Source organism: Leucoraja erinacea, chromosome 3 (assembly GCF_028641065.1).
Source record: "Leucoraja erinacea ecotype New England chromosome 3, Leri_hhj_1, whole genome shotgun sequence".
Classification (NCBI taxonomy): Eukaryota; Metazoa; Chordata; class Chondrichthyes; order Rajiformes; family Rajidae; genus Leucoraja; species Leucoraja erinaceus.
The window spans coordinates 63,080,956-63,096,609 of NC_073379.1; the positions used below are offsets into that span (position 1 = coordinate 63,080,956).

Here is a 15,654-nt window from a genome sequence, read left to right on the forward strand (position 1 = left end):
TTTGACGTTTGCACAAATTCAGAAAGATGCACCTTACTTCAACGTATTTATATACATTAAGAGCAGGCCATTCAGTCCTTGAGCATTCTTTACCATGGATAAAGAGCCCAGCCACTTCAAGTATCTACATGAAAAAATGTAGAAGCTTGCTCTACAACTGAAAGAATTGTTAACAAAACATTTTAGTTGAATATTAAATGAGTGACCCATTAAATTCAAGGGAATCACTGCTTTCAACTGGCAGCAACTTAATTCACCTCTGATTTATCCAACTTAAGTTTTACAGGAACTTAAGCGTTACACTGAATAGAGACACAAATAGCTGGAGTGACTGAGCGGGAGAGGCAGCATCTCTGGAGAGAAGGAATGGGTGATGTTTCAGGTCAAGACCCTTCTCCTGTCCCACTGAGTTACTCAAGCGTTTTGTGTCTATCTTCGGTTAAGGGTTACACTATTACTTTCAGTGTAGATTTGGAAGTTACGCCAACATGTTCATTTGAGCATATGGTTTGGTAGTCAGATCAAATGGTAAAACTAGGTTAGGTTTTTTTTTTTTTTTTTTTTTTTTTTTAAATATAATTCAGACACATTTGCAATCAGCTAAAGTATGAGTGCTATTGTTTTTGACTTCTACACACATTCTAGTACAATGTCCACCTTTCCCTATTTGTATGCTGCATTCTACACACTGATCAATGTAGAATCAAGTTTGGTATACCAAGTACAGCTGCCAACAAATTTCACTACAAATTTTAAAATTATTGCGTTTAATGCATTCAAGCACAAATTATGGGTGAAAAGGTCTGTACCCTGACAGCGGATCAACTGCAATAGAACTTGGCTCCTTCAGGTCAGTATCGAAGAGGGTTAGTCTTTTGCTCCCATTAAAAGTAGCAGCAGATATTGTTTTTGTACCACGGTCAGTCCAGAAGAGATGCTTGTAAACCCAGTCCACAGCAATCCCCATGGGGGTGTCTATATTCCTGACCACCAAAGAAACACCAGCTCCACTTTCCCATGTATTGATGGGTGCACTAAACAGGAAAATTTAAACAGATTAAACCAGATAGGAATAATTTCAATGAACAATTGTTTTTCTGCATAAAGAGCACTTTGTTATTATGCAAGCAATTAAAGGGAAGACATGCAAAATTGACATTGAATTGTACATAATACACAAACACACTACTTGAGAATCAAACCACTAATGTCAAGGACGCAAAGTATTGAGTAATCAATGGTGTTAGAGTAACTTGGCGGGTCAGGCAATAGCTCTGGAGGAAACGGATAGGTGATGATTCGGGTCAGGACCCGACTTCAGACTGACCCGAAGAGTTGCCCGACACGAAGAGTTGCCTATTCATGCCCTACAGGAGATGCTGCCTGACCCACTAAACTACTCCAGCGCTTTGCTTTACTCAAGACCCTGGCATCAGCAGTTCTTATGTCTGTAAGAGTGTCAAGGATAGCTGTGCCACACCAGGTAGGGAGGGGGGTGGGTGTTAAGGAGGGAGATAAACTGATGGTCATTCGTAAAATAAAATTCAATATCCACTATACGTTAACCAGTGCTTGATTCATGCCAAAAGTTCCATCTGGTTGCTCTATAAATACAAGTTTGTGTTTGTCTAGGATTCAATAGTTTAAATACCTGAAGATAGCCTTCTGATCCAAGTCAGCCCAGAAGATAATCTGTTCTGCAATGTCAGCATCCAGTGCTACAGCATTTCTCAGCTGCACTGCCAACTCTGTATACTTCTGGTGACGTAGACCCAGCTTCCGGATGTCATGGTGAGTCGCGAAGATTAAATAAGGCTCGTTCCCTGTGATAATTTAAAAATAATTGAATTAAAGATTTGATGCTGTGCAAACCAATGTAGATAAGTGCATGAAAGGTCAAACGGCATTTTTAAAAATTAGAAAGTCAAATCTGCTGTATTAGAACTGTAATTTGGTAGATACAACGTTGCATGTATATCAAGCATGATTCTTAGCCAGCCCTAAACCAGATAGCAGATTTAATTTGCTAAGCATCTTTGTTTAAAAGTAATGTTCATCCTGTGCAAGAACAAAAGCTCAAGAACTTTTAACACTAAGGTAGAAAATAGGAAATTATAATCAAAAAGCTAGTTTAAAAAAAAATAAAAAAAAAAAAAATCAGGTTTGAGTCAACCCAAGTTAAAAAAAAACTTAAATTCAAAGAGCTGGGTAAGCGCTTACAACTTCCATAACATGGTGAATTTGGACATGTACCACCATCTGCTTATTTTGACTTCCCTGAAGATCAATACATTTGTCCAATTCAAGAAAAAGGGATTAAAATGAATCAACTGCTACAAACAATCATTCCAGTGAATGGAAACAGTGCCCCATGGAACTTTATATTACAAGGTTTCCTCCCGCACCTAAATTGTATCAAATACTTAAATTGTTCAAATAGTATGTTGCCCAAATATGGACAACTATCCATAGCTAGAAACAAATTAAAACAACAAATTAACTGATGTTGATCAAGGCCAGTTTCAGGATTTGAAGCTACCTATATCAGTTTAAGTTGCACTTACCAACTGCTTTGCAAATCCCAGTAGCTGGATCCATTCGATATCCTTGATGACATTCACATTTGTAACTTCCTTCCAAATTAATGCAAATTTGACTGCATGTTGCAGGAGTTTGACATTCATCAATGTCTGAAGGTAGATAAACGTTGTTTGACTCGATTCTTTTTAGACGTTGAAATTTTGTAAAAACATGTTCACAAACAACTTACCTATGCAGTCCCTTGCAAACAGTCTAAAGCCCACAGGGCATCCACATTTGTACCCAATGAAGAGATCTATGCAGGTATGAGAACAACCTCCATTGTTCATTAAACATTCATTTATATCTGCAGAAACAATAAAGTCAGGTAATTGCTCACTTGCTCTTCCTGATGCAATGTGCATTTATACGTCCCTCAAAACTGGTGGGAAATTCTGGTAATCCAGGCCAAATGCAAACTACTCTGGGATAGTTTGTTGTTTAATGATGAGTCCTATTTAAATAATTCAAGTTGGCAGCTCCCGGCTAGGTCACCATTTGCAAATTGTCCAAGTTGTCTGCAGTAAACTATCTCAAATCATCCTCAGTAACATATATACATAGACAATAGGTGCAGGAGTAGGCCATTCGGCCCTTCGAGCCAGCACCGCCATTCAATGTGATCATGGCTGATCATCCACAACCAGTACCCCATTCCTGCCTTATCCCCATACCCCTTGATTCCGCAAGCCCTAAGAGTTCTATCTAACTCTCTTTTGAATGCATCCAGTGAATCGGCCTCCACTGCCTTCTGAGGCAGAGAATTCCACAAATTCACAACTCTATGTGAATAAGTTTTTCCTCGTCTCAGTTCTAAATGTCCCACTTATTCTTAAACTGTGACCCCTGGTTCTGGACTCCCCCAACATCGGGAACATGTTTCCTGCATCTAGCGTGTCCAATCCCTTAATAATTTTATTTGTTTCTACAAGATAATCCCTCATCCTTCTAAATTCCAGTGAAAACAAGCCGCTCCATTCTTTCATCATATGACAGTCCCGCCATCCTGGGAATTAACCTTAAGAACCTATGCTGCACTCCCTCAACAGCAAGACCGTCCTTCCTTAAATTACTCTGCTCTTGTTATTGGATAAGATTTTGACCTAGGGAGCATGAAAGTGCAAGTTTTCAAATAAGGATATAGGGCTACCCAAAAGTAATCTTCCAGATGCTGCCTTTATCCTTCAAGGTGCACAATAATCTTTTCTTTCGTTATTAAGACTCAACTTGCTGCAGTAAATCACTGCACCGATGTGGAAGCACATGCTTAAAGATGAATGACATACCAAATGAAATGAGTTGCTGTGCTATGGAAAGGTCAAATTCATCATTATCCTGCAATCAGACAACTGATTGAAATGCAGTATTACAAATTCAAATTTCGAATCCATCAAAATATTGGATTTCCATCCACCTCAGATCAGAATAGAACAATTTGTCATTACGTTAATAGCAGAAAGAACAAACTTAATGTTTACATTAGAGCAGTAGAAAAGTTACTAAGTTTAAATCCCATTCCAATCCCTTAGTGTAAAACCACTGCCAAAAACCCAACACGGCCCCATTGGCCTTACAGTCAATGCTGCAGTTACCCCAGCCACAGTTCCTTTCCAGAGAAGATTCAACTTTGGGAAAGCGAACTGGCCTGGTTTTCAAGAAGATCTTGAAGGGAAGATCGCCCACCTTCCAGCGGACCCCAAAAACTACCAAATCCTCACCAGGTTAGTGCACCAGGCAGCCCGGAAGAGCATCCCGAGAGGCTGCCGCACTCAATACATCCCCGGCCTTGACACTCTAAACAGCGATGAGCAATACCAACAGCTCTACAAATCTGACCCCTTTGCTGAAAGCACCATGGAAGTAGGTGAGAGACTCATGACCTCCCTATCAGAATGCCACCAGCGGAAATGGCAAACTCTACTGGAGACAACTGATATGGCAAAAAACAGCAGAAAGGCATGGACCCTCATCCGAAAAATCAGCAATGACCCATCAACACCAACACATCAACAGTATACCACCAGGGCCAACCAAGTTGCATATCAGTTGCTGCTCAACGGGAAATCCACCACCAAACAGCCAAGACCAAAGGCAGACCGACTTCAGTTCTCCCAAAACACCGGACTGACTGAGCCATTCTCCCTTGAAGAGCTCAATATCAGCATCAAAGCCCTCAAGACTGGCAAAGCCATCGGCCTGGACAATATTTTCACAGAGGAGATCAAGCAGTTTGGACCTCTGACACGGAAGTGGGTCCTTGAGCTGATGAACAATTGCATGCTGACAAGAAACATCCCAAAGATCTGGAGGAAAACCAAAATCATCGCTCTTCTAAAACCCGGTAAAGATCCAACATATGCAAAGAGCTTCCGCCCAATCTCCCTGCTATGCCACCCGTACAAGCTGTTTGAGCGCCTAATCCTCAACAGGCTTGCCCCAGTCGCTGAACTAGCCATCATCCCTCAACAAGCTGGATTCCGACCTGGCAAATCCACAACAAGTCAACTTCTGAATCTCACACAGCACATTGAAGACGGGTTCCAGAAAGGACTGGTGACAGGAGCCATCTTTGTTGATCTGTCTGCCGCGTATGACACTGTGAATCACCGCCTCCTTCTAAAAAAGATCTTGGAGAATACCAAAGACCTGGCACTCACGGACCTCATCGGAGCCCTCTTGAAAGATAGGCGCTTCTATGTTGTCCTTAACAACAAGCAAAGTCGCTGGCGACGACAACGGAATGGCTTGCCTCAAGGTAGTGTGCTGGCTCCACTACTATATAACATCTACACCAATGACCAGCCAATGGACCAGAACACTGAGCGGTTCATCTACGCCGACGACCTCTGTGTAACATCCCAAGAGAGTACGTTTGAAGCTGTAGAAGCGAATCTCACCTCAGCCCTAGATGAGCTACACCTCTACTACGAGCGCAACCACCTACACGCAAACCCTGCGAAGACCCAAGCCTGCTCGTTCCATCTCAGGAACCGGGAAGCAAACAGACCCCTTAACATCACATGGTCTGGAACACCTCTTGAGCACTGCACCAACCCTGTCTACCTCGGTGTAACACTGGATCGCACTCTCTCCTATAAGGAACACGTCAAAAACACCAAACTGAAAGTTAACTCCCGAAATAACATCCTCCGGAAGCTGACCAACTCCAAATGGGGAGCCACAGCACACACATTAAGATCTACTGCTCTGGCCCTGTGCTACTCCTCTGCGGAGTATGCGTGTCCTGTTTGGGAGAGATCATCCCATGCCAAGAAACTAGACCCAGCGTTGAATAACACCTGCCGATCAATCACTGGCTGCTTGAAGCCCACCAACATAAACAACCTGCACCTCCTCGCTGGCATTGCCCCTGCTGATGTGAGACGGGAAGTCACCAGCCCAGTAGAGATGACCAAGGCCACGAGTGATGAACGCCACCTCCTCTACGGACGTGTACCCCCGGCCCAACGGCTGAAGTCCAGGAGAAGCTTTCTTAGCCATGTCCAGCCCCTAATAGCATCACGGGAAGAAACCAGACTCCAACTATGGACAAAAAGGCTTGAGGACGACCCCCCTCCTACTGACATGGGTATCCCTCCTTCTGAAGCCCTCCCTCCGGGCTCAGAAGCACCATGGGTCCAGTGGAAGATGCTCAACCGCCTGAGAACAGGAACAGGGCGATCAAAAGCTGCCATGGCCAGATGGGGCTATAAAACTGGCCAAACCACCTGTGAATGTGGAGAAGAGGATCATACAATGCAGCACTGCCTTGTCTGCCCCCTACTACCCAACAAGTGCAGCCCAAAGGATCTTGCAGTGTTCAATAAAAACACAAAGGACTATGTAAAGGAATGGGAAACTGTCATATAACCAACCAGCTTCAAAGACACGAAAAGAAGAAGAAGTGTAAAACCATCTATTTACCCCAAAAAGTCATTTTGTTCTGACATGCAAAAAGTCTTCATTAGTGCAACCTCCAACCAGAGCAATAAAACAAAAAAAAAAAAAGATTTTTAACTGGATTTGATAGGAGGTCCAAAAGGTTTGCAAATATAAGCAACCTTCCACCTGGTATTGATGCAGAGACCAATGATTGGGATAAGCATTTTGCAACAAAAATTGGGCAGAAAGTATTTGTGCATACATGTTTGGTGGATTCAATAGATTTTGGATTTCACATTTTTCATTTTTAATCAATTTCAGATTAAAATATGGAGAACCTATAGTTTAAAACCCCCCAAGAATTACAGCTTGCAGTCATAGGAAATAGGTGCAGGAGTAGGCCATTCGGCCCATCGAGCCTGCACCGCCATTCAATATGATCATGGCTGATCAGTCAAGAGTGTTTTATTGTTATTTGTCCTGGAACTGAACAATGACATTCTTATTTGCTGCAGCATGACAGGTTTGTAAACAATACTCAGTAGGTAAACTAAAAGTTTATTAAAACAATATGGTAAAATTAAAATCCAAAGTCATAATGCATTCATGGCAGTTTATAATTTAGTTGGAGTTTGGAGTGTGTTCATTAGCCCAGTGGTTGTTTGGAAGAAGCTGTTCCTGGACATTAGTTTTCAGGCTCCTATCCCTTCTTCTCAATGGTAGGAACAAAATGAGAACATGGCCAGAGTGGTGTCGGTCCTTGATGATGCTGGTTGCCTTGGAGTCATCACCTATTACAGATCCCTTTGAAGGTGTGGAGGTCAGTGCCCATGATGGTCTGGGCCGAGTTCACCACTGTTTTGTGATCTCCTTCATTCCTGGGCATTTATGTTGCTGAACGAGGCCATAACACAATCAGTCAACAGCCTCACTAACAACACCTGTAGACGTTCAAGAGTGTTTGTTGACATACCAAATCTCTTCAATCTAAGGAAGTAGAGGCATTGGTGAGCTTTGTGTGGATCAATGTGTTGGGTGCAGGACAGATGTATGCACACACAGGAACTTGAAGTTGGTGACCATTGACCCATTGATGAAGTCAGGTTTGTAATTCCTCAGACTTCTTTGGTTTTACCGACATCGAGAGCTAGGACGTTCTCCAACCAGACAATCGATCTCCCTCCTATACTCAGATTCATCATCATCTGTAATGAATCCAACAACAGTGGTGTAGTGATTGGTGAATTTAAAGATGGAGTTGGAACTGTCTGGCTACAGTCATGGGAATAGAGAAAGTAGACCAGGGGGTTGAGTACACAGCCTTTAGACATCCCTGTGCTCATGGTTTTTGAGCAGGAAATGTGGCCAAATCACACTAATTGTGCTCTGCTGATAAGGAAATAGAGGAGCCAGGTGCAAAGGGATATGTTGAGACCCAATTCCCTGAGCTTGATAACAAGTATGGAGGAGAGGATGGTGTTGAACATAAGGCTTCAGTCTATGAGCAGCCTGACAGAAGCGTTTTTATGCAGCAAGAGCTTCAATACAAGAACACCCAAAATTTATTGTAACAGGCCGAGTTGAATAGGATTCTAGAACTTCTGTTCCAATTAATCTTGTTCAAATAGTTCAAAACCGAGCTCAAAAGGTAATGCTGGAAAAAGCAGCAATCTCAAGCATCTTTAATTTATTCTGGGCACAGATGCAAAATGAATGGCAACAATTAGAGGCTGGAATACAACTGTCTGCAACTTAATGTGGAATATTTAGAGAAAGCCTGCTGCTTAGAATATAATTTACTGCATGTTAATTTTAGCTTCAATGGAAATCTTAACCCAACAGCATTTGCATGTAAAGATGACCTAGTTTGAGTAAATTCACTTGGCAACTCTAAAAACAGAAATTTCATTCCAAATCCGATGTAATACTTACTACATCCTTTAGGAGGTTCATCACTCCAGTCCCTGCAATCTTGATGTTTATTACAAACTCGAGACATATCTATGCATTCTCCACTTTGACATCTGAAGTCATTTGGGCCAGTGCAATCTAATTGCAGAAGATATTATTCAGTTTTAAGATATCAATAGACACAATAGCTGTTATTTTAGTGCATTAGCAACCTACCAATCTTGCAGTTGGCTTCATCACTGCCATCAATACAGTCTTTAAAGCCATCACACATTTTAATTCCAGGTACACAGCCACCTGTACCACAGCTGAAATCATCTGGTCCACATGTTAGCGGGGCTGAAACCAAATGGAGCATTTGCAAGATCATCCTATGCAAGGCAATGTTAGGTACTAATTGGTTGAAATTTCATAGCTAACTGAAACAGTTTAGTTCCAATAGATCCAACGATGTTTCAGATCCTAGTTTCAGATCCAGAGGCCAACTTTGTTGTTTAAAGTCGAACTGATAAATAATAAATAATAATAATTTTATTTATAGAGCACTTTAAAAACAAACATAGCTGCAACAAAGTGCTGTACATCACTAATCATTGACAAAAAAGTTAATACACACCAAAAATAACAATCAAAAGAAATAGTAGGAAAAGACATGTAAAATAAAGAAACATCAAAAACACCACAAACAGAAGCAACGCCTCAGGCATGGTCAAAAGCCAGGGAGTACAAATGTGTTTTAACACTGGATTTGAAGATGGACAGTGAGGGGGCCTGTCTGATGTGCAACGGCAGGGTGTTCCAGAGTGCCGGAGCAGCAACAGAGAAGGCTCTATCCCCTCTGAACCTCCGACTAGACCTCGGTACCTGATACAAGAACAAAATAGCAGGTAGGCTACATGGCTTCAAGCCTGCCCACCAATCAATATGATCATGCTGGCCTCAATTTCTGTGACAGTTCCCCATAAACCTTTAACACCTTGAGTTTTCTAATATCTCAAAATTAATTTAACTTTTACCTCCCTGGGGACAGAGATCACTAACTCCAGATAAGCTAAAATTATGGTGCTCATTAAACTTGGTTTGGCACTAGTTTTCCAAAAGTGAGAAAATTGTATTGTTTAACCAGAAACAAGAAACAACATTTACAAAATTCACTTGGTTTAAATTTGAAATATAACCCAACTTCTCACAAAAGCTTGTGAGCCTGTTACAACCAAATCTAAGTGACTGAAGACTGCCTTCAGGAAGTTCAGAAACAAGTTTCAGATACTAACATGAGGAACAGGTTGGCTGGATGGTAGAAGACAAAGAGTGGCAATAAAGGCAGCTTTTTCTGGTTGGCTGCCAGTGATTATTGGAGTTCTGCAGGGGTCGGTGCTGGGGCCGCTACTCTCCATTTTGCATATTAATGATTTGGACGAAGGGATTGAAGGCTTTGTCGCCGATGATGTGACAATAGGAGGAAGGGCAGGCAGTGTAGAGAAAGCAGGGACTCTGCAGAAGGAGTTGGACAGGTTGGGAGAGTGGGCAGATAGTGTAGCAAAGTGCGGAGTCATGTATTTTGGTAGTAGGAATAAAGGTGTGGACTATTTTCTAAATGGGGAAAGAATCTTGATTAATATGCGTGTCAGAGGGTATGGGGAGAAGGCTTTAAGAATAAGGGGCAACCCATTTAGAACGGAGATGAGGAAAAACATTTTAACAGAGAGTTGAGTGTGGAATTCTCTGCCTCAGAGGGCGGTGGAGGCTGTTTCTATGGATGCTTTCAATAGAGTTAGACAGAGCTCTTAAAGATAGCAGTGTCAAGGGATAAGGGGAGAAGGCAGGGATGTGGTACTGATTGCGGATGATCAGCCATGATCACATTGAATGGCTGTGCTGGCTTGAGGAGCCGAATGGCCTACTCTTGCACCTATTGTCTATGGCTGGAGAATGGGGTTACGAGGGAGAGATAGATCAGCCCTGATTAAATGGCAGAGTAGACTTGATGGGCCAAATGGCCTAATTCTAGTCCCATCAGTGATGACCTCCATCTGGGCTACCTGCAAGAGTTTACATTGGAAAGCAGATCAAACTTCTCTCTCAGATGCAAGCGACAAGTCAGCATCTTGAATAACTGCAGGCTTGAAAGGTAGATGTCCTCCCTTGCTATTTTTTTTAATGTTTTATGTTAAAAGGTGGAAATACAATTGGTGCCAAATGCAATGCTATTAGGAAGATCAATTAAATTGATACTCCAATTGCAAAATAATACAACATTGCAGAAACGAAAGATGGCCAAATTCAGAGGTCAGGGGGTATTGGGGATACCAAGGAGCAGCCCATAAGTTATTACTTCAGGTGTTGCATGACCCATGGAAGACTGTGGTCATTTTGGCAAAATAGTGAATTAGCTGAATAAAGAATGCACTGTGGAAACAAGCCAAGTTAGAACTGAAAGGGACTAGTTTTCTCCAGCACTGTTCGAAATATTACCATATCAATTACACATCTTTCACCATATTATTATCAGCAGGGGAGCTAAAATTACAATTTCCTTCCATAACAGGGAGGCAGCCACAACCAATTTGGACCAATACATGGCATAATAGAGCTACTTACCACAGTGGATTTCATCACTTCCATCTTTGCAATCTGTATCACCATCACAGTGCCACTTGCTGTGAATGCATTCACCAGAGTCACACTGGAATTCATCAGGAGGACACGTCACAGGGGGAAGGGCGATATAACCACAGTGTTCAGGCGATTCATCAGACTGGTCATTGCAGTCAGCATTGGTATCACATACCCAACCCGAGGGAATACATTCAGAACTATTGCACTGAAACTCATGTGGGCCACAACGAGATGGAACACAGTCTCTTTCATCACTTCCATCACCACAATCATCTTCACCATTGCAGACAAATAGGATGGAAACACATTTTCCACTGGAGCAGGTAAATTCTTCCCGACTGCATGCAAGGTGGCCTGAAACAAGATAATGGATACAAACTTAGTGTATTGTTGATAGGTCTTTCCTCTAAATTTTGATGGTATTCAATCTGAAATTTGAGATCAGTCCAATCGGCTTGGATAAAAGATCACCTGGTTAACAGGAAAGACAAACAAGTCTTTCTAGTTGACAAAATATAAAACGTGTTGCACGGCAAGCCCCAATTTTTCCAAAGTTTAAGGAAAGGCATGCCTACTAAATGCTAAAGGCCACGGTGGCGCAGCGGTAGAGTTGGTGCCTTACAGCGAATGCAGCGCCGGTGACCAGTGTTCGATCCCGACTACGGGTGCTGTCTGTATGTTCTCCCCGTGACCTGCATGCGTTTTCTCCGAGATCTTCCGTTTCCTACCACACTCCAAAGACGTACAGGTTTGTAGGTTAATTGGCATGGTAAATGTAAAAATTGTCCCTAGTGGGTGTAGGATAATGTTAATGAGTGGGGATCGCTGGTCAGCGCGGACCCGATGGGCCGAAGGGCCTGTTTCTGTGCTGCATTTCTAAACTAAACTTCTGACTAGTAGGAAAGCAAGTTGAAGATCAGGGCTCTTTCCAGTATTCTGATTAGGTTGCCAGCATTTGTCCTTTGCACCTCAGTTCCTAATTTATTCTTGTCTATTAGCTGAACTCAATGGAGTCAAAATATATATATATTATATTCTAGACAACCATGGTCTTGACCCCATCACAAATCCCTTTATATGCTCCACACTAGTGAACTCAACATACTCGCATTCAGACTAGAGATAGATCATTGACCAGAAACATTTTATCCACAGATTCTACCCACCTTGCAAATAGGTTAGTTGAGAGAGAGCAAAGCTATGGTAAAATACAAGGCCACATGTAAAATTGTCCAAGGTACACAAAAATGCTGGAGAAACTCAGCGGGTGCAGCAGCATTAATGGAGCGAAGGAAATAGGCGACGTTTCGGGCCAAAACCCTTCTTCAGACTGATGGGGGGGGAGAAGGAAGGAAAAATGGAGGAGGAGGAGCCCGAGGGCGGGGGGGATGGGAGGAGACAGCTCGAGGGTTAAGGAAGGGGAGGAGACAGCAAGGGCTAGCAAAACTGGGCGAATTCAACGTTCATGCTATCCGGACGCAAGCAACCCAGGCGGAATATGAGATGCTGTTCCTCCAATTTCCGGTGTTGCTCACTCTGGCAATGGAGGAGACCCAGGACAGTGTAAAATTGTCCATAGTGGCATGCAAAAAGCAGCATGTTATTCAAATGGCAAGACTGCAGAATTCACATGGAGGGTTTTGATTAAAATAAAAAGGTACTCTGTGGGTACATCAGGTAAATAAGAAAAGTGATACGTGTTATTTGAAGGGGGAGGGCATACTTAGAGGACTTTAGTGAGAATGCTCCTGTATAGTCTCATGAGGATGGCTGAAATAGCTTAGAAGATTGGCCTAATATTTAGAAGATTAGACTGACTCAAACTGTGGAATAGAGGCAACATGATTAAAACAAGACCCTGAAGGCAATTTATAGGGCAAATGAGGACAATATTTCCTCTGGAAAAATGGTTTGGTGTTTAAATTCAAGGTGTCACCCATGCAAAGCAAAAGACATGTGACTTGAGGGTCACAAGTCTTTGAAACTCATCATCAAAAAGGACAAAATGAGTGAAGGGTTCTTGTGAGTAGTTGCGAATGCATAGCTGATCAGCCATGTCCTCATGACAAGGCAGGCTGGCAGGACTGAGTACTTTACTCCAGTTCCTAATTCATGTTTGCTTTCCAGATTGTCCAAGATGTTGAAAACAAGTATGTTGATAGAATTTTTTCGTCTTATTTAAAAAAAAAAAAAAAATAGCAGAGTCAGGGGATATGGGGAGAAGGCAGGAATGGGGTACTGATTGTGGATGATCAGCCATGAGCACATTGAATGGCAGTGCTGGCTTACTCCTGCACCTACTGTCTATTGTCTAAAAGTTAGTTTCAACTACAGCCCTGAATTAAGGTTCATCTTCCAACTACCTGTCCTTTTCCAATTTTGGTTGGGGGGGGGGGGGGATATTTTTCAAGAGGAGGGTATTAGAGTAAACCAATTTAATGTGGTAATTGGGTGCAGTAATATACAGCTTGGGTGCCATTTTGTGAGAAACCATTGGTATAATTTGTATCCATGATATACATTTGCTATATTATGCCTTAAAACAGTATGCATTAATTAGCCCAAAGTGTATAGATTTTGTTTAATTATTTTTCTTCACTCCAGTGATTTTAACAAGCACTTGTAAGCTAAGTTCTAGTTAGTGTCAGAGTGACTTAAGGTCAGTAGTTTTTGACTTACCACAGTTCTCTTCATCTCTGCCTGAACTGCAGTCTCTTTCACCATCACATTTCCAATCAACAGGAATACACTGAAGGGAGTCATTGCCACAACTGATTTCATCCATCCGGCAGGTTTTCAAATCTAAAACAAAGAGCAGTTAGCCAATATCCAGAGACGTACAGTTAAAGACAAACTAGTTCCATCCAAGGGATTATTAACAATTTCTTTCTGCAGGTGCTGCCTGACTTGCTGAGTGTTTCAGCATTAGCTTTAATATTAAATACTTTGATGATTTATCCAGAAGACAGTTGACCAAACATCGCCAGTATCAGGTTCACCCAGAAGTACAAAAAACATACGTACTTCAAGGAAAGATTACAAGCAGTTACTAATCATTTCTAATTCCAACCAAATCTGGGCCATAGTGGTATTTTTAGCAATAAAAGTTAAATCTTCATTTCTTGCAAGAAATAAAAATCCAAGTTAAACCTTGTGTGACAAGATACACTATTGCCTGCTTGCTATTAGAGAAGTTCACTATACAAATGTTATACTACTGCAGGCACCCATACTTCCAATCCAAAAACTTGAGCAATGTTTTCAGAAGATATATACACCAGTCTCCCAGGCAAAAGGTTACAGTAATTCATTCATCAAACAAAGTTGCATGGACAGGGTCCAATTCAAATGCAATATTTTGCGCCAAGATTGTGTAAAAGAATAACTATAGTTTAAAAGTATACAATTTACTTTAACAATATTTTAACAACTTTCAATAAATTTGTGAATATTTCAATGATTACCAAGAGAAACACTTGCACAATACAAATAAGATCAAAAACTTACGACAGATTTCTGGGGCCTCGTCTGATCCATCGTCACAGTCAGAATTGCCATTACACTGCCATTTACTAGGTACACACTGCCCATCATTACAGTGAAAATCAGTCTCATGACAGGTAATATTTGCTAGCGAAAAACACAAAGCCATTTTAAAGCTCTGCTGACCATGCTTGACCAAAAAAATTGACCCAGTTAAAAACATTTTTAGAACAGATCTTGCACATTAATTTATCAAGGTTAGTGCTTAGTATATTGACAAGTAGGGTTTATGCATTGATCTACAGTTAGGTTCCTACAAGTATCAGAATGGTCTTGCAAAATCTTCAAGTTTGATGTCGACAATTATATTCAATTTCAGTAACACAGCCTCACTAAGTGTTCACAGCTTTTTATAAGCAGTCTTTAAAGTAACCAACACAAGTACTTGCAGAATTTAGCTAGTGGTAATTTCTCAATTAGTTTATTGAAGCCAGATCTTTAGGTTCAGAGATTTGCTGCATCTGCAGAGTTTGAAATTACAGAAATATTTGCACAAGAAATTATGACATTGAGCAAAAGGCCACCCTGTTGACAGCAGCAATCCCAACAAAGGTGGTCAACAAGTCATGCTGTTGCCCAATGCCAGCTTCATGAAGTGGGTTGAACCTGGTTTTATCATCTGCAGTTCTCCTGGTGCCTAGAACGTGGACAACTTTTATTCCTAGGGAATCTGGAAGGGGTACAGGTGTGGTAAGCATTTTACACTATTCATTCTGCTTCCTCCACAATACATTCTTTCCCACAAAATTAATCTGACCTTCTCCAACCATCAACAACTTGTAACTTCATTCATTTTGCCCAGTTTACTGTTAAAAATATACTCTTGAAGGATGCTTGAGCATATGCTACAGAGTAATAGGAAGTCTTTTTTTTAAATGCACTTGCAAACTTAAGATAGCATATAAAGTCTTCCTTGTCAAAGATTAATATCTTCCCAATAGAGAATGCATTGTGAAGTATTATAAAACCACACATTCGAGTACCACTGCTCAGTTTATTAACCCAAGTGCACCACTGATGGTCTTAGGCAGGCATATATCAGGCAGGTTTATTGAACAACGCAAAAGCTGAATCCAACTAAAGCTGGAATATTGAATTCCTTTGCAGGAATCCTGGAAT

The 15,654-nt window shown here is 41.5% G+C and overlaps 1 protein-coding gene across 1 annotated transcript in view; it reads right to left on the reverse strand.

Annotated features, from left to right (window-relative positions):
* The window catches only part of LOC129694163 (low-density lipoprotein receptor-related protein 1B-like), a 76,837-nt gene that overhangs the window by 40,025 nt on the left and 21,158 nt on the right, over nt 1-15,654 (reverse strand). The window contains exons 13-20 of the mRNA XM_055630884.1: nt 14,500-14,622; nt 13,672-13,794; nt 10,975-11,346; nt 8,590-8,712; nt 4,599-4,883; nt 2,565-2,690; nt 1,652-1,823; nt 810-1,034 (exon numbers count right to left, since the gene is read on the reverse strand). Of these exons, the coding sequence (XP_055486859.1) occupies nt 810-1,034; nt 1,652-1,823; nt 2,565-2,690; nt 4,599-4,883; nt 8,590-8,712; nt 10,975-11,346; nt 13,672-13,794; nt 14,500-14,622 (1,549 nt within the window). The remainder of the gene's footprint in view (nt 1-809; nt 1,035-1,651; nt 1,824-2,564; nt 2,691-4,598; nt 4,884-8,589; nt 8,713-10,974; nt 11,347-13,671; nt 13,795-14,499; nt 14,623-15,654) is intronic.